Genomic DNA, 26,621 nt, shown 5'->3' on the forward strand with positions numbered 1-26,621 from the left:
GTCATCCGCAAGGTCAACATTTGAAACTGTAGGGCTTTGGAAAACCAGGCCCTGTGGAGTACGTTTGCTTTAAGAATTCTCTACATCTCCCCCCCATTTTATTTATTTAAAAGAAAAAGAAAAAGCTATAGATCAGGTTTTTACAGTTAAGACAAAAAGCATTTAAAGCAAAGTTGGTATCATTTAGCACGGCAAGTCCTTTTAATTTACTTCAGGTGAGGACTGATGATGTCGTTGTCTCAGGGTGGCTGCAGCGGCATCATTCCAGGTGCTGTGAATTGGATGTAATTACCAATTGTTGAAACTCTGGAAAGGCATTCTGCTCTGTGTAATAGTTGATTCTGAGTCCAGAGAGTTTGTTAATGTTAAACTGTCCAGGACATTACTGTTTCCAAAGCATCTAGTCTTTTGTAAAATTTTTGATCAATTACAAGTCTTTGTTTAAGAACAGGATGTCTCATCCAAGTTACAAACACCCTCTTTAAGGCCAGGAAAATTTAGAAAACTGCTTTTGTAGAGAAGACATTATTTCCCCCTTTATGATCAAGGCATACCTCATAAAAGCATTGATGATCAATATCTTGATTGAAAAGGTCTTACTTTTCTTTGTATAAGTCCCATGCTGCTAGGAATGCTGTTTCCCAGGTGAAGATCTGTCTGTTCCACATGGGGTGGGGGGAGACGAACAGCAGGATGAAACAGCATTCAGACCAAATTCAGGCAACATAAAAGAGGGATCAGCAACTTGGAAATGGGACAAGCTATCTTATATCCAGAGTTCTAAATTATATCCTGTTATAAAGAGAGAGAGTTAATTTTCATTGAACTTATAAAAATAGCCACATTGCCATAATAACTATAAGGATACTTAAAGTTATTAAATTTGGGGGGATCAAAATACAAATGCTTTTATCTCTATTTTAAATGATATTTTTACCAAACTGTTGTTAGTTATAGATAGCTTGAGAGAGAGAGAGAGAGTTTTCTAACATTTGGAAAACATTAGGAGAACCAGCAGTGTTTTAAAATAAGGAAATTGTAAAAACCCATAATTCTTTTTAATTAATTTACTAATTAACTTTTGTTGTTTTGATCTTAGTGAACAATTTCACAAACCCATCAGTTTCTTCATTAGAATTTTGGAACTTTAGTTTAAAGCTATGAACTCAAAGTTTGTCGGAAAACTGTACCTATCAGAGTTTTTTCATGAAATATTTGAAGACATAACATTTTAAAACTATAATTAAACCAAAGTTATGACTGGTAGCATTTATATCAAGACAGATATTTAAGAACCTTACAAGATTTTGGAACACATATCCATAACACCTTCAGTACTTACAGTGCTTTCTCATATAGTCTAATTTATTGAATAAGCCAATTAGTTTTGATATGTTCATTATATATCCTTTGAGAAAATACAGGGCCCTTGGAATTCCCCAAAGTTATTTTAAACTTTCAGAATTTTGTGTTGGAAAGCTTTGTTAAGTAACAAAAGGCTTATTTTAATTGAATAAGATCACAAATTACTACAAGAAATAAAACCAAAGTGACAAAGTGTTTTAAAGGCAGAGAGCACAGGAACTTATGAAATAAGTTTCTTAAACCAGTTGTCTAAGAGACAGAGAAAACCTTTTACAACTTTGCATCAAGAGCAGTTGAGTGAAAAGACCTTTAGTAATACTGTTTGATTAGTAAACCCAGGCAATGATGTGTGCTGATAAGAACACTTTTTTACATTCAGGCTAGTAAATAGGCGTCCATTTATCAGAGCAAATTATACAAAGCCCAATTTGAGTTTTAGCTATATTTACCAAATACATATTTATGGTTTCCCAGCCAAAAACTTGGTGTATTAGATCTATACCCTTATCAGTTAATGCTAACTAGGGCCTATGTGATATTTGGCATAGGTTTCTTTTCACTGGCCATTTCAGGTCCCAGGTTTCCATGTGGCATGTGGAGCTTAAGACAGAGGGTAGTATATACATAAAAGATATTGTTTCTCCCAGCATGGCCAGGAGGCAGAGCTGAGATAACAAGGAGACATATTGACCTAGAGACAAATTTAGGAAAAAGGTTTGAATAAAATTTTGAAAATATATTTATCAAAACTTTAGAAGATATAAGTCATGTGAACTTGAAAAGTATACTTATTTAATGAGCATGCATTAATTATAAGCCAATTTGGTACCTTGCACATAACACAATTACACAAACAGACATGAACATATAGACATACAGCTTACACATGCGTATGTGCAGACATAAACAACAAGAACAAACAAGGATCTTATAGGTTTTGTTCAAAATGTAAAAAAAAAAAAAACTCACTAGTGAAAAGGACAGTCAGGTTTCGATTGTGTTTTGTTAAAAGACTTATTGGTGAGGCCTCACCTTGCCGTAAAGAAAGCAAGATAATAAATTTACATTGTAAAGCAAAGTATGCAAACCTTTTCAAGAAGATGCAGTGAACATTTTCTTCCTTTTAAGAAAATAGCATAGAATTCTACCATAGGATTTTGTGAAGAATACATAGATGAGACTAGAAGAGAATTTAGAAGTCTGTTTAAGATAACCAGCTGGATGTCAGAAAATTTGAGACCATCTAGTTAAACAGGTAGATCTTAGTCTAGTTTTTGTTTCTCAAACGGCTTACTGAGCTCAAGAGCTGAGCCACCAATCAGAGATGAAACCATTTGACTCTTGAAGTTTTTAGGAGAAGAGCAGTAGACCTGAAAGGGGTCTGGTTGGCGCCATGGGTGCTTTTCTTCGTAAAACTCTATAGAGTCCAGAGAAAAAGAGTAGCACATACAGTTAAGAAAAGAACCATTGCTTTTAAGAGAGGAGAGAAGCATTGTGCAGATAAGGAAGAAAAACTTGCTCAAACAGTACCAACACTAAAAAGAAATATTAACTTCCTTTACTTTAGATTGTCCAATTTAAAGTTCTCTCAGTCACTGGCAAAGATTAAGTTTTATCCTTTTTTGGTAACATAAACATGTCTTAGTTCTTTGTTAAGGTCTTGGATAGGTCTCAGAGCGACTTGACATAGACTCCTAGTTGTTAGGTGGGAAGCCTTAACAAGACCCATTGCATAATTAACCAGTGACCAATTCCCAAATTTTTATGTAAAGGCTCCCTTCCTTGAGGTATCAAGGACATGGTTATTTAACATCCACTAACAGTTTTACAAGCTGCCATTCAGTTACTTACAGCCCGCTGCTTTAAGGAGACATTGGAGTTGTAATGTATGTTCAGTCTCCCCTTTTGTTAATGAATTATCCATATTTTAAAAGTAAAGAGAAGGAAAAAATATCTCCAGGGTTGAAAAGACCTACCTTTGACCTGCTGCAGGCGTGCAATCGCTAATCAAAAACCACCTGTGATTCCCTTACCGGGATGCATCTCCCTTATTAAGGACTCCCTTGCAGGGATGAATTGGACGTCCGTTTCCTCTCCAATTCTTGGAAGGTCAGTTTGATCCGTGGAGAACATCCTCACATGGGGCACCATTTTGTTGCTTTGCCCCCCATGGATTTGTCACCCCACTTCCCCTGGGTGGTGGAGCCGCAAAGGATTACTCAAAGCCCATCTCTTCTGAGCAGTGAGAGGCCCTGAAGTGGTTCACTTCCCCAGCACCCTCAAGCAAGAGGCATACCTTTCTTTGGAAATTAACCATGAATTGGGGTTCTCTTCCTGCATTTATTTTCCAGACCAGGAAGTTACAGGAAGAGAACATAGGTAGGGTTATAGTTTAACAATGTAGGCTGGTAACTTTCAGTGAAACAAGCCAGCTGACATTCCAGTAAGGCAATTAAGTGGTCCTATCAACAAAAGCTTGATCTTAGCAAACATTCCTTCTTACAGCACTTTCTCAGTATCTTTACATAACAACCAGTAACTAGTCTGTCCTTGAGCCAGCAACCTTGCTGTGCCACACATCTTTATCTTACATCAGAGACTTTATAGCCTGAGGAAAATTTCTAGTCATCTGCAAGGTCAATATTTGAAACTGTAAGGCTTTGGAAAACCACACCTGTGAAGTACATTTGCTTTAAGAATCCTTTACACCACACTGTCTGTGGCCCCATGTCATCTGTTCCTCTGAGGCATCTGGGTCTCTTCTCCTTTAGCCCCCTGCCAAGCTAAGGCCCCTGGGAGCCACCAGGCATGAGGGTGGTGCTCGGTCTCAGGACCAAGTCCAGCCTGGCCTCCAAGGCACTTGCAGGGGGTGCTGACTTTCTTAGGGTTGCTGTGTCTTCTAGGGTGCTGTGTCACAGCCACTGCTGAATGAAGCTCTATTTGGCCGTCTTGCATACCTCAACATTAAAAAACAAAATGCAGAAACAAATTCATTTTGACCTGATAAAGTTTGGTGGTTAAAATCTTGGGGCTGAATGCAGAAACAATGAGACAAAGGAAGCATCTCCTTAGAAGAAGCAAGGACTTGTGCGCAGTGGGGCAGGGAGAATGGACTAGATGTCTGGGGCTGGGGGCAGGTTGCATGGAGGATGCATTGCACAACTGGCTCCTGTCTGAGCCTTGGCATGAGGGACCTACATGGATGAGATGGGCAAGCAAGCATGCAGCCCACTCTAATGGGTGGTTCAGCATGCTGTGGCTTAACAGGTGCTTCTCTCGGGATCTTTCAAAATATGCACAAAGACCAGCTGGAGGAGACAGTCACATGGTGAGAGAGAAGGGAGGGGGGGAGTTCACCCTCTAGCTTCCCAGACAAACCTAAAAGTTTTCCAGACCAAATAAATGGACAAAACATTGGACTCAACATGCCATGTTGTAGATCATGGCACATAGAATGTCTCCCCAGGACAGAGAGGGCCAGCAGTCACATCCCAGTCGATGCAAGGCTGGTCAGTTCTAACATCTTGGGTCTCTGAGCACTTGCCTCCCTCTAAAGTTTAATTGGCAAATGATGGCTGTGCACCCTCTGGGCACTGGGCCACCAACACACATGGGACACAATCGGGGGCTTAACCAAAGCCATGAGTGCTCAGCTGGTGCACAGAGAAAGAAGGGGGCTGATTCTGCCTGGGCCCGAAAGGAGGATGAGGACACAGAGCACTGGGAAAAGGGACTCTGTTGTGTGTATAGGCTTGGATGCATGAAAGGGTGGTGCTTTTGGTTGTCTGAAGCTGGAAGGGGTATGCTGAGAGGGTGGGCGGGGCAAGAGATGAACCGCAAAGATGAAAAGCTCTAAATTTTGGGAGGGGGCTGAGAACCATGGTTAAAGTGTTGGGAGCCTTCTCTATGACCAAATAATTTTGATTTTTTGGCAAGTGAGGGGTTTTTGGCAGCGATAATGAGGTTCATTTTCTCATTCAACAAATATTTATTGAGAGCCTTCTGTGCTTGAGGCATTACCATGAGCTGTGACCTGCCGTGCCAAGAAAGAGTTCTCCCAACCTCTCCCAGGCCTATCACCATCAACAAGTAACATTAAATGAACTGGTGACAGAAGTGGTAGGTGCTCTGATGGGGATTCCTGGGTGGTAGAAAAGAGTGGGGCAGTCAGGGGAGGCCTCTCTGAGGAAGTGACATTTGAAACATGTGAGCTGCTGAGGGAAGCCTTCCTGGCAGAAGGAACAGCATATGTAAAGGCCCCAGAAGAAGAAGAAGTGGCTGACCTGAGACGTTGGAGGGGCCAAGGATGAGTCCTATATTTCCTGCAGTCACACACACGAAATGAGAGTTAAAAGTTGTCTTGTTCAAGGTCAGCTCCCATCATCCTACCCCAGGGGGCCAGTACTCAGAGCTGACAGACCCTGAGGCCCCCAGATCCTCTCTGCTAGACACTGCTTATGTGGCTGTGACTTGTGCCCCAGGAGACAGAGAATCCAAGATAAGCTCACTTTTCCTTTTATCGCATCTGGCATCTGGCCTGGACTCTCACTGGTTCACTTTCCAGTGACTGCCTGCCTCAGCCAGGACTCAGGGTCTCTGAGTATGCTTCAGCAGTACTCTGGGCCTAGGCAGCCCTGAAAAAGAAGCTGGAGGGTCAGTCCTCTGTCCAGCCCGCTGGCTGTGGGCAGCACTATTGTCTCCTGGGAGAGGGGTTGCCTCTCCCCTGCCAGATCCTGGCAAATGCTGAATGCCTCACATACTGACTCCTCATGGCCAGTGTCAGCCCTACCTACACGTGGGGACAAGGACCCTGACTGATGGCACATGGCTTCGGAGACCAGTTCTGGCTCCCCCACACTAAGTGCTATCCCCTTAAGGGGGATAGTCCCTGTATTAGTCTGTTTCTGTTGCTTATAACAAAGTACCTGGAACTGGGTAATTCTTAAAGAAAATGAAATTTATTGCTTACAGTTTCGGAAGCTGGGATGTCCACAGTTCAGGGAACACATCTGGTGAAGGTCTTGGTGGTGGTAACAGTGTCCCAGGGGTCTCACATGGCAGTAAATGGTGTAGCAGAGAGAGTGAGAGACCAACCTCCTCATTCACTCTCCTTTTACAGCCCTCAGAACCACACTCCTGACCACCATTATTAATCCATTCACTACCACACAGTCCTACAACCTCTTCCAGGCCCCACCTTTCAATTACCATAATAGGATTTCCCACCTTCAGCAGTTACAGTGGGAATTAAGCTTCCAATACATGAACCTTGGGGTACACAATTCAGTCAATCCATAGCATTCCCCCTTAAACATTTTGAGCAGATTAAGCCAACTTCACTGTTCTGGTCTAGGGCAGAAAACACCACTGAAACCCTGCTTCTTTGGGGTTATTAGGCCAAACAAATCCATTCCTGAAGTGCCCCAATGAGTCAATCCTGTCTCTGCTGGATACTGGTGGCAAACAGCTGTTCTAAACATCCAGTTTTGGGGGGAGACTCCCCCCGGGCTGTCAGTGGCTGGGGAGTGGTAAAACTGGCTCACCCCCATCAAGGCCCAGTTCCCTGGTACCAGAAACCAGTAGGAGCTGTGCCGGTGTATATATCCACTCCCTTTTCACAAGAAGGAACCCGGGGCTGCAGAACTGGTAGATGAGGGAGCTGAGATTTAAACTCGGGCTTGTCTGGTTCCACACCTCCCCCTGCCTTCTGAACCCTTTCCACGGAAGGAATGACTCTCAAATGATAGAATTTCAGGCGAGGAGGGAGAGGTGATTCAGAGGAGGATATTTCCCTCAGACACAGTGATAGGAGGCTCCATACCTATCAGTGAGGAAGAGAATGAATGGGGAAATGCTCTGAGTTTGTCAAGGGCTCTGTGAATATGGCATGTTGTTACCTGGTTCGAACCAACTCCCACCCAGCTCTCTGAACAGATGAGGGTGCTGAAAAGTCCTGAGGGCAAGCGGGAACTTGCCTGAGGCAGACCTGGGCCTGGAGGCCAGGCCTTTGCCTTCAGCCTAGGCCCCTCCTACTCCCGCAGTCAGATCTTGGCTTGGGTGTGCCCCTCCAGAGGACCCAGCTGAATGCTGTGAGGGTGCAGTGATTACCTGCACCCCCAGCCCAACAGGGGCGGGGAGTCAGGCTTGGGGAACAGAGTTGGGGCTGGGGGGAGGCTGTGCAGTTGACAGATGTGGTTGCCACTTAGCACTGGCAACTCTAGGCAAGTTACCTACTTTCTGAGCCTCACGTGCCCCATCCACAAAATAGATGTAATCATTATCCTCACTCACAGAGTCACTGTGAGGCTTAAATTACAGAGCTACAAAACTACTGATCACAGCTTAGTAAATGACCTAGCTTTTGGTTGTCAGCCAGTGCCTTACGGCCAGCTAAAACCAGCAAGGAGCTCATCTTCCTAAGCAGCCTGCCCCTTCCTGACAGGGCTGAGTTTTGGAGGCCATTCCACTTTTGACCTAAGGCCTGCCTCCCACCTCCCCTGCCTCCCGCCTCCCCTGCTGCCTTTCCTCTCCTGGCCAGAGATGTGGCTGTCCTTCTGCCCATGCCCCGCTCCTCTTAGGGTGATGATCAGAGATTGCAGGTGTCTCTGGGGGAGACCCAGGTTTTCTCAAGTCCTGAGCAGGATGGGGAAATTTTGAACAGATGAGTGGAACGTGAGTGCTCCTGGCTTGGAGCTCCCAGAGTACTTTGTCACCTCCCGACTAGGTTGAGCACCAGGCACAGCTTCCAGCTCCCTGGGCTTTTCCATTGTGGCATCTGTTACTTTCAAATCATTCATTTCACAGTTGTTTCTGTGCTGATGCGGGCTCCTAGCTTTCCTAGAATCCAATACAGGGCCTGGCTTCATAAATGTCTTTGGATGAACAGATAGATGGATGAGTTTTGGGGTTTTTTTAATCCTATATAAAGATGACCGGTAAGGGGATCTCAACCCTTGGCTTGGTGTTGTCAGCACCACGCTCAGCCATTGAGCCAACCAGCCATCCCTATATAGGATCGGAACCCGTGGCCTTGGTGTTATCAGCACCACACTTTCCCAAGTGAGCCATGGGCCAGCCCTGGATGAGTTTTTTAAATTAAATTTTTTATTGTTGGGTAATTGTAGATTCTCATTCAGTTGTAAGAGATAATACAAAGGGATCCCATGTATCCTTTACAAAGTTTCCCTCAGTGGTAGAATCATGGAAAACTGTTGTGTGGTATCACATCCAGAATATTGACATAGACACAGTCCACCCATCTCGTGCAGATTTCCCCAGTTTCACTTGTACTCACTGGTGTGTGTGTGTGTGTGTGTGTGTGTGTGTGTGTGTGTGTGTGTGTGTGTTTAATTCTGTGCAGCTTTATTACATGTGTAGGTTCATGTAACCACCCCCACAGTCAAAATACAGAACTATTCCATAACTGCACACAAGGGTCCTTTTTGTTGACCTTTTACAACCTCACCTACTTCTCTCTTGCCCTCCTCATCACCTTCTCCCCACTGCCCTGACCTGTGGCAACTACTCATCTCTTTTCCATCTGTATAATTCAGTCATTTCAAGAATGTTATAGAATCACTTGTACCAGCCAGTGCCAAAAAAAATAGAATCATACAATATATAAATTTGGGGGATAGCTTTTTTCACTCAGCATAATTCACTGGAGACTTATGTAAGTTGTTGCTTTTATCAATAGCTCATTGCTTTTTATTGGCAAGTAGTAGTCCACAGTATGGATGTACCACAGTTCATTTAACCATTCATCAACCAGAGGACATCTAGGTTGTCCCCAGTTTTGGGCTACAAATAAAACTGTCATGAACATTGATGTATAAGTTTTTTTGTGAACATGTTATCATTTCTGTGGGATAAATGCTCAAGAGTGCAGTTGCTGGGTTGTATGGTAATTGAATGTTTGGTTTTATGAAAAAGTGCCAATCCATTTTCCAGGGTGGTTGTGTTATTCAGTTTCTCCACAACCTCGATAGCATTTGATGCTGTTACATCTTTATTTTAGCCATTCTGATGGGTTCGTGTAGTGGTATCTCATCATGGCAGATGGATGGATTCTACTATCCCTTGTCCTGTGGCACTGGGCCTTGTGTTGTCGGTTGCCATTGGGCCATTACCATCACCATGATAAGGCAGGGCTTACCTGGCTCCAGCTTCCAGCCTGGGCTCCTACCAGGGTAGGGGCTTGTTTCAGTACTCACAGGAGAAAGGGCATTGGGTCAGAGTCAGCCCCTCACAGCAAGTAGCTACTGTGGTTGGAAAAGCACCTTCTGTTTCAAAGAGTTCAGTGTCTGAGAAGCAAGCAGTAGGCCTCTGGTGTACTGTGCCCCTGCTGTGGGGGAGCCCCAGACTGGGCAGGGAATGGGATTTAGATGACTCAGACTCCCACCCATGGCAGCTCCTGCTTTCCTGAATCTTAGTGGAGAACAGGGAGTCAGACCAAGCATGATACAGCCTTGGGGGAGACAGACTAGTGTATGGGATTTTCACATAAGGAATAGAGGGGGTGGGGTGGGAATGGCAAGATGGGAGGGGGTGTTAGCTGAGTGCTGGAGGATGTGTTTGTCTTTGACCAGATGGGGAGGGGCATCCAAGCAGGGGGAACAGGTAGAGGGAGAGGGAAGGTAGAGTAGAAGAAAGACCAGGGGAGCAGTAGGGCTCTCAGTGGCCTTGAGGTAAACAAGGGGAACTGTTCCTTAGCCATCCTGACCTCTGCTCTCTTGTCACTGCCTCCTCCTGGCACTGGTTAGGTTCTGTCAGAGCCGTGTGGCACCATCCACCTTGCGGCCTAGCCCATGCCCAGGCTGGATAATACCTTTGTGTGTGACTGTGAGGAGAGGGTCTCTTTTGTTAGTTAATGTTGGCATCTCTTAATAGACTGGGCCTCACATGGGGTAGGCAGGGCCAGTGTATGTCTGTCTTGGTTGTTACTGTGTCTGACCCTCATTCTCCTCCAGAAATCCTCCCTGAGAGGATGGCTAAGGCCAGAGCTAGGGCCAGGTCAGGCAGAGCCTCAACCATGGAAGGGGTGTGAGAGGGGTGGAGGCTTCCCCTTCTCACCTTCTGCCCTGCCCTTCTCTCACCCATCTGCAGGTTCGTCATGCCTAGTGGCGTATAAGAAGACCCCGCCACCCGTTCCTCCACGCACCACATCAAAGCCGTTTATCTCAGTCACGGTCCAGAGCAGCACCGAGTCCGCACAGGACACCTATCTGGACAGCCAGGACCACAAGAGCGAGGTGACTAGCCAGTCGGGCCTGAGCAACTCGTCGGACAGCCTGGACAGCAGTACCCGACCACCCAGTGTGACGCGGGGTGGAGTCACCCCAGCCCCCGAGGTCCCAGAACCACCCCCAAAACATGCAGCTCTGAAGAGCGAACAAGGGACACTGACCAGCTCTGAGTCCCACCCCGAGGCCATTCCCAAAAGGAAACTGTCATCAATAGGAATACAAGTACGGGCCCCTTTTGCACTCTGTGTCCTCAATCCGCTCCGTGCACTTGCCTGCGTGTAATTACATCTGGTGGAGGCCCACTAGATCTCCTGGGAAAAGGTGATTTGTCTGTTTTGGGGGGTCAGCCCCTAGTAGCCAAGCCAAATTCCACCCACAGCCATGCTCTCCTCGTATGCATTCCCAAGTGCTGCGGAGTCTGCAGCTGTGGGTGTGTGTGCCTGCTCCTTTGATGGGCTGTCCCAGTGAATGTAGTTACACTCAGCCAGCCATCTCCTGTCTACTGTTTGCTGTCCACTGTGTCTGTCCACTCCACCCTTCTGCCCTGCCAGCCGACCTATGGGAGGCGGGACTGGCCTAACGGTTCTCTAATCCAAGGTCAGCTCGCTCGGGTGCGGAGGCCATAGCCCCGCTTGGCGGCGGGAGCAGCGTGGAGCATAGACGCCGATGGGCCAGGGGCCCAGGACTCAGGGCCCTTGAGCCATGGGGGTTGCTCAAGGGGAACTTTGCCCAGAGCCCTCTCAGGCCTTGGGGACAGGTAGGTGGCTTGAGGCACCAGGCCTATGTCCAATTGAGAAGTGTGATGCTGGTCCCACTGTCTCCCTCCACGGGGAAGGGTCAAGGCAGATGATTCCCCAGGGCCAAGTGGCCAAAGCCAGCAGGTTCCCCTGGAAGCCAGACTCACTGATCACTCCCAGCCATGGCACATAGCAGGGCGGGAACATCAGTGCCCGTCCACTGCTTTATTGTACCTCTGCATGCACCTAGTATCAGTAATCAGTCTTCTGTTACCTGAGCCTTGTAGTTTACAAGAGTTGCTCCAAATCCATACTGAGTGGAATCTCCCTGCCCTGGCTGGAACTTCAGATTAAAGTAGATCATGCTGGGTAGTGAGGGACGACGGGCAGCTACAGCGAGATGAGGGCTGGTGGGGAGGGGCAGTGGAGCCCTCCCAAGCCCAGCGGATCAATCAGGGAGGACAAGGTGGTATATTCTGTGGCTTAGGGCTGGCAGGGATCTCCATTTTCCCAGCCACCCCTGAGCACCTGGACATGGCAAGTTGATGACAGAACTAGAATGCGGAAGGAACAGGGGACAACAAAGCAGGGACTGAGTGGAACAGAGAAGGCTCACTGGGCAATTTCTTGCACTTGCCTGAATTTGTTTCCCCCAAGAGGCAGGTCTGGGCTTCAGTTTCCCCACATATACGAGGGGTCTTCAAAAAGTTCATGGAAAGATTCATATTGTCTTGTAATTCTATTTTTCCACAAACTTTTTGAAGTACCCTCATATACAAGAAGAGAGTTGGCCAAGAGACTCTCCTGTCTGTTTTCTGGGCTCCTTCTGGCTTCCTCCAGCTGGGCTTCATAAAAGTCCAGACCCCACCCTGTACAGCCTCTCCAGGTGGGATTTTTAGGAGCACAGAGAGTAGCCTAGCCTCTGATCCTTGGTCCTGACCACCCAAATATTTGTTTGGGCAGCCCTACCCTGACATTGGCCAACCCAGGTTCTTGGGCCCGTCCTGGGTGCCCCTTTCCCTGGACTCACCCCCATGCCCATTCCATGCTCTCCTCACAGCTACTTGGCAATACAGCAATGCTGCATTTCCTGAGTCAGCTCCTGCTCAGGGGAAATGTGGCTGCATCTCTGCCCCAGAAAGCCCCCCTGGTCCCTCTTCTGTCCATGAGGCCAAGAGCCTGGAGAGTCCCCAGTTACTGAGGATACCCTGAATCCTCATCCCACCCCTTGATACCTCAAGGCCTGGGGTCAAGTGTGGGCCCTCCCTCGTTCTTGAGCGATCATAGGAGGGCTGGCCTGCCTGTTCCATGGCCAGGGCCTTTGTCCCAGGAAAGAAAGGCAGGCCCAGGGCATCGTGGTCACCATGTTTCTCCTCTTCACAGGAGTGTAGAGAGAGTGCTAGCTTTGGACTTGGCCTTGGTCCTTCCTGCTGTTCCTCAGGGCCACCCCGTGCTGAAGGTTACCTCAGCCAAGTGTGACTGAGGCTCAGGGATGACATCCCATAGTGTCCAGGGTCTTCGATGGCTCTTGCCTTGGTGGCAGTTTTCGAATCCAGAACTGCTGTCCAGGGTTTGCCTGTAGTGCCTGCACCTCCAGCCTGCCCTTCCAGGCTTCAGCCGCAGGGTTGGGGGAGAGATCTTTGCCTCAAGACAGCCCCCAGCTTTGACTGCACCGGATAACGGCTGTGGCTTTGTGTGTGTGTGTGTGTTTTCTTTCTCTTTCGTCGTCCTTTTTTCTCTTCTCTCTGATGCGTGTAAAGGAGAGGACTAGAAGGAACGGTTCCCACCTCTCGGAGGACAACGGACCCAAAGCGATCGATGTGATGGCACCCTCCTCAGAGTAGGGAAAGCCAGTCATCTCCACTCCATCCCACCTCCCGCCCACCTGCCCGCCCGCCTCCGTGCGAATGAGCAGTGCCCGGCTTATCCTGGTCCGCCTCGGGCCCATGTGCAGTGTCCGCATGCCTCGTGTCTGTCTGTCCACACGTCCATTTGCGTCGTCCCACTAATGTGAATTTCAGCAGCAAGTGTGGTGTTTGTTTTTTATTTTTGTCTTTGTCTCCGTGCCGTTGCTGTTGTTGTCCTTCAATAAGGTTGACTGCATTCAGCCAGTGCCAAAAGAGGAGCCCAGTCCCGCTACCAAATTCCAGTCCATCGGGGTTCAGGTAGAGGACGACTGGCGGTAAGTTGGACAGAGGTGGCGGCTGCTTCTCTCTCTCCTCTCTCTCCCTCTGCTCTAACCTCTCCTGCTCTCCCTAACCCATTCTCCTTGCTGGATTTCTAATAACCAAGCTGGGTTTGGGGTGCGGGCGGTGGCCTGGCATGGGAAGCTGGGCAGGGGGTGGGCAGCTGGACAATGAGCACTTGCTTGGTGAGACCAGTCAGCCTGCTGGGGCCAAGGCTGCGCTGGGACAAAGCCCCAGCCACCCTGATGTTGGTGGTCTTCCTGGCCCCACTGCAGTAAACAGCCAACCTTATAACCTTGTCCTTGTGTGTGTGTGCGTGTGGGCATGGGAGGGATGGGGCAAGGGCTGAGCCGAGAATGAGATGGGGGGCTGCGGGACCCGCTTCAGGCGCATGGTGAGCAGATGATGCATCCGTTTCTCTGTCTCCCGTGTGTCCGGGTCAGGGTGGCCTCTGGTCTCTGGCCTTCTTGATGACTCACTTCTTCCTGTCCCCACCCCACCCACAGAAGCAGTGCCCCCTCTCACAGTATGTCCTCCCGACGGGACACTGACTCAGATACCCAGGATGCAAACGACTCAAGCTGTAAATCATCTGAGAGGAGCCTCCCGGACTGTACCCCACACCCCAACTCCATCAGCATTGATGCCAGCCTCCGGCAGGCCCCCAAGATTGCCCAGATCAAGCGTAACCTCTCCTATGGAGACAACAGCGACCCTGCCCTAGAGGCGTCCTCGCTGCCCCCACCTGACCCCTGGCTCGAGACCTCCTCCAGCTCCCCGGCAGAGCCATCACAGCCAGCGGCCTGTCGCCGGGATGGCTTCTGGTTCTTGAAGCTACTTCAGGCAGAAACAGAGCGGCTGGAAGGCTGGTGCTGCCAGATGGACAAGGAGACCAAGGAGAACAACCTCTCTGAAGAAGGTAGGTGGTGCCAGGAGGACTACCTGAGACAGGGGAGAAGGGCTGCACAACTGGTTCTCCAGGTTTTGGCCAGCTAGTCTTGCAGCCTGTGAGTGGGGAGGGAGGGTCTCTTAGGTTTTCTTGGGCCAGTTTTGTGAGCTCACCACTTGTTTTCATTCTTTCTTTTCTGCCATCTATCTACCTACCTAACCACACCTCTTTCCAGAAAGGATTGATGGGAACTGCTGCTAGTTGTATAGGCTGTGGGGTCAGCCACACCCGGGTTTAAATCCCAGCTCCTCCTTTCCTAGTGAAGTTACCTTGATCAGGTTATTCTGAGCCCCAGGGTCCTCATCTGTAAAGTGAGAGCATCCTCCTAACTGCGTACACATAATGTAAGGATTGAGTGTGATTATGCAGGAAAAGGGCCCGACGGAGTGCCCACAGTGCAAGTTGGTACCATAATGATGCCTTCAGCAGCTCCTTACTGGGTACTTACTGTGTGCCAAGCACCAGGGATCCAACTGGGCCTCAGCAGAGTGTGAGGAACTATAAAGGATGAGACAGAAGTTATCTACTTTTCCACTTAACGTTTGCATCTATAGCATGCCTGTGTCCAAAAACTCCCCAGAGAAATTAGGCCCAGAAAGAGCTAGAAATATGGAGGGAGCCTAGATTCACAGGTGGCTAAGGGGGAGGGGTGTGGTTTGGAGGCAGGTCCCCAGGAAGCTCTGGCAGGTCACACTGCAGTGACCTGGTTCAGCCAGAGAGCCGATTCCCACTTAGTTCCTCCTCCACAGAACATTCAGGAAAGAAAGGTCTTCAGAGTATCCAAATGAGACAGACCCCGCATCCCACTGATGCCTGATAGGGAGGGCCCTGAGGAAAGCACCCTTTAATGATTCAGAGGGTGCTTCAGAGTCAGTGTTCTCACTGTCCTCGAGGCCAGTTCCCAGCTTTGATGTCACACTTATCGGTGTGCAGGGGTCTATTATGAGGAATATGTCCAATAACATTTAACAATAATAGTATTAAAAACATCAAAACGGGGGCAAGGAGCACTAAAAGGCTTTTAATAGAAAACATCCAGCCCACTGCCCTACCTTGGTCTTTCCCCACTTTCAACTCTTACTAGTAGCATATTCTGGTGTTTGCCTTGATATTTCTTTTTTAAAATATGATTACCTTTTATTTCTTTTCTAAAATTAATCGTCACTACTATGTATTGATTTCTCCTGTTGTAACAGATGAGTGTTTAGCTGTGTCACATGACTGCCACTTCCTTTGACCCACCCTCTGTATATTACATCACTCTTTTTGGTTAAATAACAACCAGTGTTTCTATTTACTGTGAGTATGTGAATATTGTTTACTGCAGAGCCTAATAGTATATTTTGATTTCATTTTCTTTTTTTATACATTTTGTTTTTCCTAGAATAATTAGTTGCCTCATTTTTCTTTTTTTTTTTCCTGTTATTTTTCCACATGCTCTAACAGATCTGCCAGCCCTCATCAATATTATTTCCCAAATGCATAAACACATCAGATAATCCCATCATGATGTATTTTTCTGATGCCCTCTGTCTTCTGCTCTGGCCTGTCTGGGTTGCTCTCTGGGACTGCTAGCCAGTTGCTGTCCTGAGACCTTCCCTTTCATCACCTGGGACCACTCTTGGCCACTTTTGCATGATGGACACCCATATTAATTAGCAGTCACTCCCTCATTTTGCTGGAACACATCTTCAGTCAAAGAGAAATTTTTGGAAACTTTGTATGTCTTTATTCAGACCTCACACAGTTTGGGTGGGTATGAAGTTGAGAATAAAAAATATAACTTTAAATATACATATATGTATTAACATGTACATATGTAATTTATATACAAATATAAAAATAATATAAAGTTGAAAATAATCTTCTCTCAGAATTTTAAATGTTCTATGTGTTTAGCTTCTGTTACTTCTGCTAAAAAGTTTGGTGCCATTCCAATTCTCAGTCCTTTGTACTTTTGTTATCTCTGGAAGCTTTTAAGATCTTCACTATACCTGTCTTGTGAAATTTCCCAGTGATATTCTGTGGAATGGGTCTTTTACATTTATTGTGCCAGTAGTTAATAAGCCATTTCTATATTGGGATTCAGACAATTTTCTATATTAGCCTGTTTCTGTTGCCTATAACAAAATACCTGGAACTGGGAAATTTATAAAAAAATTTATTTCTTATAATTTTGGAGGCTGAGAAGTCCAAAATCCAGGGAAGACATCTGGTGAGGGTCTTTTTGGTGGTGGCTTTACAGCAACATAGAGGTCACATGGCGAGAATGGCTGAGCATAGAGAGAGACTCTCATGTGCTCTCCTTTTAAAGTCCACAGGACTATGCCCCTGACCACCATTATTAATCCATTCACTATGGCATGGTTCTACAATCTAATCACCTCTTCAAGGCCCCATCTTTCAATTACTGTAATAAGATTTCCCACCCTCAATAGTTACAGTGGGGATTTAAGCTTCAGTGAGGTTGGAGGTGCATCCAATCTACTGCAAACATTCATATACAGTTTTCATATGGATATATGTTTATTTCTTTTGGGTGTATACCTAGGAGTGGAATTGCTGGGTCATGTGGTAACTCAATGTTTAACTTTTTGAGAAACTGCCACACTGTTTTCCAAAGTAGCTGTACCATCTAACATTCCCATCAGCAGTGTGTGAGGATTTTTATTTCTTGACATCCTCACCTTCTGGCTACTGTGAGTAATGCCGCTATGAAAGTTGGTGTACAAGTTTCTGTTTGAATCCCTGTTTTCATATCTTTGGGGTATATACCCAGGAGTGGAATTGTGGGTCATATGGTAATAACTCTGTTTAACTTTCTGAGGAACTGCTAAACTATTTTCTACAGCAGCTGCACCATTTTACATTTCTACCAGCAATGCATGAGGGTTCCAATTTCTTCATATCCTTGCCAACACTTATTTTCCATCTTTTTAAAAAATTATAGCTATCCTAATGTGTATGAAGTGGTCACTGTCATTTTGATTTGCATTTCTCTAATGACACTGAGCATCTTTTCATGTGCCCATTGGTCATTTGTATGTCTTCTTTGGAGAAGTATCCAAGTCCTTTGCCCTTTTTTATGTTGGGTTGTTTGTCTTTTTGTTGTTGAGTTGTAAGGATTCTTTATGTATTCTGGATGTGACACTTATCAAACATAGATTTCAAATATTTTCTCCTATTCTGTAGGTTGTCTTTTCACTTTCTTGATATTGTTCTTTATGCATAAAAGTTTTTAATTTTGATGAAGTCCAATTTATCTTTTTGTTCTTTTGTTGCTTGTTCTTCCACTTACTTTTTAAACCATGAACATACATTAATTTAATAAAAATTTAAATTAGTATAAAAACAATTGAAGCACTGAGAAGCTGACCAACAGCTCTGTGTGGGCAGAGCTTATTGAAAGTAGGCTTTTATGGACACCTTCTTAGAACAGTGGTTTTAAATACGTAAAAGTAAAAATTGTATCAAGATCATAAAGGAGGGCTGGCTGGTTAGCTTAGGTGGTTAGAATATGGCCTTATAACACCAAAGTCAAGGGTTCAAATACCTGTACTGGCCAGCTACCAAAGAAAAAAAAAAAAGATCATAAAGGGAACCAATTATATTAATGTACGGTTATCCAGATATAAATTAGTGATATAGTAATATATGTACTCCTTAGTTAATGTATTAAGGAACAAGATCTAGCAGTGAATTTAATTACTATAATTTTGAAGTAGTAATGACCATAAACAATATTTCAAGTTATCTGTGATAACTGTAACATGATGTGAAATTATCTGTGATTTCTATTGGTAACAGCATCACTGCTACTGCTAATTATATTATAATGGTTTGTTGCTCATGCAAGTTTAAGGACATCCTAAATTCCATTCACGCACCCCTGGAGGTTCTGAGAATCCCTGCGGTAGGGTGCCTGGGTTTCATACTGGCCCTTTCCTTGGTGGAGGACCTTGAAATGTCAATATCTTTTCTATGGAATCTTTCAGGATCTTCTTCAGAATGGAATCCTCCAGTTTCTCTGGGGGGCATGTATCTGGTTGCTGGTATTCCAGGAGCAGGGTGAGGAAGGGAGCTTGCAGAAAATCATTAATACACAACGTCAGCCCTCCCTGCTGCCTGGTGACCTCGGTTTAGAGCATTGAGGGCAGTGCTATGCAGTCAAAATAGGATGTGAGCCACAGGTGTGGTTTCCAGCGTTCTAATGTTAGCAGTGCACTGAAACAGTAAAAGAAATAGGTGAAATTAATTTTAATAATTTACTTAACCCAATATATCCAAAATAATAGTATTTCAGTATGTGTTCAGTATAAAAAATTATTGAGATTTTACATTCCTTTTCATATTAAGTCTTTAAAGTCCACTGTATATTTTACTCTTATAGCACGTCTCAATTCAGACAAGCACACTTCAGGTGCTCACCAACAATGTGTGGCTAATGGCTGCTGTATAAAATAGCACAGATCAACAGAATAAGCCTGGCATCGGGTGTACAGATAGCTTAATGCCAAAATGGTGACACAGTAGTTTCAATTCTCTTCAACTTTTCTATACTGTACTTAATTCTAATTCTTTCTGGAGTGAGATGTTTACCTGCTAAGGAAATTATGCCATGCCAAACAATATTGGTGTTGACCTTCCCGTGTAACTGGGGGTGCAGTGAGGGGGTTTCCTTTCAACACGATGACATTTCTTGATAACCAGACCCTACCCCGGCTGCTGAACGCACACTCTTCATGGATCCCTTTTCGTAGCCCTATATCAATGACTACAACTTATAGACGGTTGTCATCATATAGCTTATGTCTATTAGATCCAAGATAAATATTCTGACCGCTCAGGGAAATCAGTGCCCATCCAAGTGGCTGCCTCTCTTGAGTGGGTTTTATATTACTTTCTTGTCTAAAGTAAAGACCTTTAAACTTGGCAGTGTTCTTTTCAGACACTTTGTATCCTTTATTAAAATTGTGGTTAAATATATATAACATAAAATTTACCATTTTAACCAAGTGTATGTAGTTCAGTGGCATTAAGTACATTCATACTGTTGTACAACCATCACTACCATCCATCTCCAGAACTGTTTCATCTTCTCCACCTGAAACTCTGTACCCATTAAATACTAGCTCCTCATTCCCCCTCCCCTCAGCCCCTGGCAACCACCATTCTATTTTATGTCTCTATGAGTCTGACTACACTCAGATCCTCCTATAACTGGAATCAAGAACTGGCCCGTTAGCTCAGTCAGTGAGAGCATGGTGTTATAAGACTAAGGTCAAGGGTTTGGATCTCTGTACCAGCCAGCTGCAAAAAAAAAAAAAAAAATCTAAGTGGAATCATACAGCATTTGACCCTTTTTGTGACTGGCTTATTTTATATAGCATAATGTCATTAAGGTTCACTCATGTTGTTGCATGTGTCAGAATTTCCTTCCTTTTTTTTTTTTTTTTTTTTTTTTTAAAGATGACCGGTAAGTGGATCTTCACCCTTGACTTGGTGTTGTCAGCACCACGCTCTTCCAAGTGAGCTAACCGGCCATCCTTATATAGGGATCCGAACCTGTGGCCTTGGTGTTATCAGCACCACACTCTCCCAAGTGAGCTACGGGCCGGCCCTAGAATTTCCTTCCTTTTTGAGGCTGAATAATATTCCATTGTATGGTTAGACCACATTTTGTGTATTCATTCATCTGTCAGTGGACGCTTGGGTTGCTTTCACCTTTTGGCTGTAGTGAATAATGCTTTGGTATCTCTTAGGCCCAGTACTCTTTGTTGGCATTGCCATGCCCTCTGATCAAATTGTATACATCCAGTCGAGGCCCTGTCTGACTTGCGGCCACAAGTTTTAAGGTCACTCTTCTTAGATCTGTGAGGATCTTCACCAAGGAGGTGCCATTTGTAGCTTGACCTTGGAGGATATATGCAGGCTGGGGGGAGAGGAAAGCCATTCCAGGTGAGGGGAGCACATGTGCAAAGGACAGAAGCAGGAAGGGCATGGCATATTCCATGAGTTGGTACCGCTAAGAAAGTGGTGAGGGGGCGGTGGGTCACAAGAGTAGGAAGCTGACTGTGAAGGGCCTCAAACATCAGGTCAAGATACTGGGCCATTACCTGTAGGCAGGGGAGAGCTGTTTGGGAATCCAGAGCAACAGTGAGGTGATTATTAGGTTTTCTTTTTAGAAAGATCTGCAGTGTAGAAAATATGTTGAAGGCAGGGGAGAAGGGGCGGAGAAGGAATGGATAGACAAAAGAAATCTTTCTGAACATTGTGAATGGACTGGATTTCGTATCTGACCAGATAAAAGGAGCACAGGATTAGGAGTCAGGTGGATAGCTCCAACTTTCCTGGGTTGGGCCATGGTTAGATGAAGAGGCTATTAACTAGAAAGAGGAAGGCAGAGAATGCTTAGTTGGATAAGGAGGGGTTCTTGGAGAAATAGATTATAGAAGTCAGTTTATACAAATGCCTTTCTCACCATGGAGGGAGGTGAGGATGAAATGAGACTTAAACATAGTCAATGGAAACCGCTGTGGCCAGGGGATTGATCGGGGCTGATGCACAATAACTGGAGAATCAAGAGAGCCTTGAACACTGAAGGGCTCAGCAATGAACCAGCACTCAGCATCATCATTGTGAGGTTGGAAGCTATTAAGATCCCATCTAGAAGAGGAAACAGGCACATGGAAGTCAAGTGCTCTGCTACTCAGTAGCTGTGTCACCTTAGGCAACTGTGCACCTCTCTGAGCCCATCTGTCATCTGTTCAGTCAGGATAATGATCCCTACCCCTCAGCCTTTGGTAGGTATAAGATGAGACCCAGTGTGTGTGGAGTGCTTGACCCTGAGTGGTGGGTGGTGAATGGCAGCACCTGTGCCTGCTACAGCTGCCATCATCCTAACTCCTGGATAGATACAGCCTAGGCAGAAAGCTGATGGAAAAGAAAAGGAGGCCTTGGGTGAGTCACTTCACTCCTCCAGTCTTTAATTTCCTCACCTGTGAATTGGGTTTACAGGGCTGCGTATTACATGAAATAAGGAACACAAAGCCTGTGGCAAGGGCCCAAGAGATGGTAGCATTTATTATAATAATCATCATTAATGTAGTTGTTAATATTATTAGAAACAGGCACTATGGCCTCCACCACTTTCATCCAAGGGCAGTTTTGAGTACAAGTCTCCTTTTTAGTATTTCCCCTAAAGAAATGGCTTACGTATAGAGGCATGTGCAAGGATTTCTTTGTACATTATTTGTAATAACAAATAAGGCAGGCTCCTCACTGCATCCAGTTACCTCTGATGTATAACAAGTCATCTCAAACCTAGTGGCATAAAATTTTATTACAGTCATGGATTCTCTACATGGGCAACTCAGAAAGAGCATGGCAGGAACACCTTTCTCTTCTCCATAAAGTCTTGGGGCCTCAGCTGGAAGACTCAAGGGCTGGGGGTGGTGTGATGTCGGAGGGATGGAATTATGTGAAGGCAGTTCATTCCTGTGCCTGGTGCCTAGATAAGAACAACTCAAAGACTGCACCTGGGACTGCTGGCCAGAGCCCCTGTGCATGTCCTCTCCACATGCAGCCTCAGGGTAGTCAGCCTTCTTACCCGTGGCTCTGGGCTCCAGGTGTGAGTGCTTCAGCTACCCTGAGGCTACATGCCTCTTATGGCCTGGCCTAGGAAGTAACGTAGCAGCTCTTCCACTGTATTTGGTTATAAGCAAGTCACAAGCCCACGAGGAGCTTCAGATTGAAGGAAGGGAGAATTAGACCCTACCTCTTAATAGGGGAATGTCAAGGTTTCAGAAGTACAGGTGAATGACAGGAGATGCTGTTGGGGCCATCTTCAGAAGATACAGTCTGCCACAGAATAAAGTATTTTATAAATTGTTATTAAGTACATGTTTTTAAACTTGAAAAAAAAATCGGCCACAGAAAAGAACCATTTACATCCACTATAATGCTGTGGTTAAAAAGAACAATTTTATTGCTGAGCATTATGTCTTAGGGTTCTGTTTAGTTTGATACAACAAATATGGTTAGTTTCTGTTCAGTCCTGTGAGATGTTCAATCATGTGCAGATTCACCTCAAACAACATGGGGGTTAGGGCTGCCAACCCCCCTCACAGTCAAAAATTTATGTGTAACTTTTTATTCCTCAAAAACTTAACTACTAATAGCCTACTTCTGACTGGAAGCCTTGCCAATATCATAAAGTTGATTAACACATATTTTGTATGTTATATGTGTTATTTTTACCATAAAGAAAGTGTTATTAAGAAAATCATAAGGAAGAGAAAATACATTTATACTACTGTACTGTATTTATGGAAAAAAATCTGCATATACTCATGCAGTTCAAACCCTTTTTGTTCAAGGATCAACTATACTACTTTTTTTTTTTTTAAAGATGACCAGTAAGGGGATCTTAACCCTTGACTTGGTGTTGTCAGCACCACGCTCTCCCAAGTGAGCTAACTGGCCATGGCTATATGGGATCTGAACCCGTGGCCTTGGTGTTATCAGCACCGCATTCTCCCGAGTGAGCCACGGGCCGGCCCATACTATGTTTTCTTTAACCATTTTCCTAGTGTTGTTTAGGTATTTTCGGGTTTTTATCAACATCCTGATGCATGTCTCCCTGTCATGACATGTGAAAGGATTTCTGTAGGATACTTACCTTGGACAGAATTACTGGATAGGAGGAAACATATATTTTAATCAGTTCTGCCAGTTGTTCTCCAGAGAGGTTATAGCAATTTATCCTTACAACAACAAAATTTCCACTTCCCTGGTATCCTCACTGACACTTGACCCTATCAGACTTTAAATTGATTATTTCATAAGTTTAAAATTATTTTGCATTTACTTGGTTGAGAAGCTGTGCATATTTTCATTTATTTATTGGCCATTTGGACTTTTCTCCTGTAAATTACTTGTATACTACATTCACTTTTCTGTTGGACTGTCAATATATTTTAAATTGATTTGTAATTCTTTATATATGTGGATATTTATACTATGTCTATTTATATATATATATATATAAGCAATATTTATTGCTTGTCTTTTACACTGGCTTGTCTTTTAAAATTACTTATGTCTTTTATCACTAATTTTTAACTCTGATAGGTTCATATTTATTCATCTTTTGTTTTTGTGCCTTTGATTCTGTGTTCCAACGGCATATTTTTTTCATGGTTTCAAAGTTTGGGGTTTTTTGTTTTTTCCTATCTAAATGTTTAATCCACAGCAGTTTATATTTGCACATTCCAGGATCTCATTTTATTTTTTTCACATGGAAAGCCAGTTTCACAACACTAGTTATTGAAGTGCCTTACTTTCTAAACTGACTAGTGATGCAGCTATTCATAACTTCTGTCAGATTCTCACATGTGCAGAGGTATGTTTCTGAGCTCTCTTCTGTTCTGCTCCTCTTACCGTAGCTTTGTAGCACACCTTGGTATTTGGTAGGGTTACTCCTCCTTCCTTATTATTTTTTTTGTAGGGGTGGGTGGCCAGTACGGGGATCTGCACCCATGACCTTGGTGTTACAGGGCTGCGCTCTAACCAACTGAGATAACTGGCCAGCCCTTCCTTATTCTTTTTGTGCAGAAAGAAAAACTCTTCTTACATCATCATTCTTCCAGTACTAATTACAGAATTAGTATATTAAGTTCCTCAGAAAAATTTTGTTGGGATGTTGACAGGAAATAGAGTGAACTTATAAATTTGGGAAGAATTGATACCTGTAAAATAATGTCTTCTTAGCTACAGATACATTTTCTCTCCATTTATTCATGTCTCCCTTTATATCCTTCTATTCCAGTTTGATTAATTTCTCTGTGAAGGCCTTGCATATTTTTATTAGGCTAATTCCTTGGTACTTTCCAGTTTTTGTTTTGCGAAATGGATTTTTTAAATATTTGCATATTCTAATTAGTTATTGCTAGTAAAATAGACATGATGTTTGATTTTTGTATGTTTTGTTGGCTTTTTTCCTTTTTTTTTTTTTGGCAGCTGGACAGTCAGGGGATCTGAACCCTTGACCTTGTATGTTGATCTTGTGTCCAGCAACCTTGTATAACTGTTGGTTCTCTTGGATTTGCATCGTAAATGATCATATTGTTTGCTAATAATGGCAATTTTGTGTCTCTCTGAGCTTACTGGTATCTTGTCTGGCTGCATGGCATGAAGCTTCAGGACGGTGTGGAACAGTAGGTCCACATCCCTCTCTTGGTCCTGACCATCATTCACTAAGTGAATAGTTACTGGGCACCTACCACATGCAAGGCACTGTTGTAGCTTCTGGGCATGTAGCAGTGAACAGAACAAAGTCCCTGCCCTCATGGAGCCTACATCCTCATGAGAAGAGACATACAATGACCAAATAAACAAGCAAACATCAAATATGGTTAGACATGCAATGAAGAAAATAAAGCACTATAAGAGCAGGATAATGTGTACTGCAGGGGTGGGGTCGATGTTACTGTCCTAAGTAGGGTGGTCAGAGAAGGCCTCCGTGGTAAGGTGGCTTTGGGGCAGAAACCTGAAGGAAAGGAGGGAGAGAAGTCTGTGGAGATCTGGGGAGAAGAGCCTTCTAGACAGAGGCAACAGCAGGGCAGAGAACTATGGTGGGCAAGTGCTTGACATGTTCGAGGCCAAGAGAAGGCAGACAGTGGGCTGCAGTTGTGAGCCCAGAGGAGAGAGGTGGGAGATGTAGCCACAGCGGGTGTGCCTCAATCACAGGGACCTCAGAGGCTGTTATTAAAGGCTTGGTTTTTACTTCAAGAAGAGTACTCATTGGAGTGTTTTGCGTGCTGAAACATGATCTTTTTTAAAGAATCAGTCTGGCTTTTCTGTTCAAATGAGACTGGGGGGTGCACAAGTGGAAATTGGGAGATATGTTAGGAGGGTGTAACAATAATCTGGGTGAGAGAAGAGAGAAAATGGTGGTCGACACTTTAAGGAAGTATCAGATTCTGGATATATTTTGAAGGTAGAACAGAATTTCCTGACAGATTGAATATGAGGCAAGAGTGGAGGCAGTCAAAAATGGTTTTGAATCTGAGTGAAGAAAAGGATGGAGTTGTCACTGAAATGGGGAAGACTACAGAAAGCACAGATATCAGGAGAAAAGTAGAAGTCAGTTTTGAACATTAACTTTGATATATTTCATTAGACATCAGAGTAGAGAAGTAAAGCAGGTAGTTTGGATATATGAGTCTCAAGATAGGTCCAATTTGAAGATAGTATGTGGGAATCATCTGAGTAAAGATTGAGCTCAAAAATGAGATAAGAATGCCTAAGGAGTAGAAAAGACAAACAGTCCAAGGACTGAGCCCTGAGACATTAATACTTAATTGTGGGAAGGGAGGAATGACCAGTGAGGTCAAAGGAAAGGCAAGTTGGAAGCCAACTGAATAAAGTTTTCAAGAAAAAGAGAGAATCAATTGTGTAAAGACTACTGATGGGCACACCACGTGGAGGTCATTAGAGACCTTAAAGAGCCATTTTGGGGCCGACCCCGTGGCGCACTCGGGAGAGTGCGGTGCTGGGAGCGCAGTAGCGCTCCCGCTGCGGGTTCGGATCCTATATAGGGATGACCGGTGCACTCACTGACTGAGCGCGGTGCGGCCAGTCACAAAAAAGACAAAAAAAAAAAAAAAAAAGCCATTTTGGTGGAATGGTGATGGTAGGGGTCAGGGGTGGGACAGCCGGATTGGAGGAAGGCTAAGAGAAAATACAGTAATTGGAAACCACTAGTATAGACAACTCTATTGATGAATTTTCCTGTACAAGGGAGCTGAGAAATGAAGGGATATAGGGTAAAAGAGAAGGTTGTTGTTTTTTTAAATGGAACAATATAAGCATATTTGTATATTTTTGAGAATGACCTTGTTAGAGAAGGGGAAAATCATTAGGGGAAAAAAAGAGCAACTGTTGGGGCTGGAGTATGTACCCTCACCTCCAAGCACCTGCTGAGATAAGGTCGTAGAGGGAAAACTGGGATGGGGGATGGGCATGTTCATCCAAAAGATTAGCTGCTTTTAAATTTTGTTTTCAATGTAATTGCGTTGTATTTAGGGAATATGTCTGTATCATACCACTTTCTGTATGATGGTAAATTTGTCTGTTT

At 44.6% G+C, this 26,621-nt stretch overlaps 1 protein-coding gene across 6 annotated transcripts in view; it reads left to right on the forward strand.

The window, feature by feature from the left end:
* The window catches only part of DLGAP4 (DLG associated protein 4), a 98,838-nt gene that overhangs the window by 47,567 nt on the left and 24,650 nt on the right, over positions 1–26,621 (forward strand). For 3 of the 6 annotated variants that reach the window (XM_063089695.1, XM_063089704.1, XM_063089723.1), the window contains 3 exons: positions 10,471–10,832; positions 13,441–13,529; positions 14,040–14,452. In XM_063089695.1, coding sequence (XP_062945765.1) covers positions 10,471–10,832; positions 13,441–13,529; positions 14,040–14,452 — 864 coding nt within the window. Of the gene's footprint in view, positions 1–10,470; positions 10,833–10,867; positions 10,932–13,107; positions 13,188–13,440; positions 13,530–14,039; positions 14,453–26,621 lie in introns of those variants that run through there. The other 3 variants (XM_063089713.1, XM_063089732.1, XM_063089740.1) reach the window with 3 other exon arrangements.

Source organism: Cynocephalus volans, chromosome 1 (genome assembly GCF_027409185.1).
Source record: "Cynocephalus volans isolate mCynVol1 chromosome 1, mCynVol1.pri, whole genome shotgun sequence".
Lineage (NCBI taxonomy): Eukaryota > Metazoa > Chordata > Mammalia > Dermoptera > Cynocephalidae > Cynocephalus > Cynocephalus volans.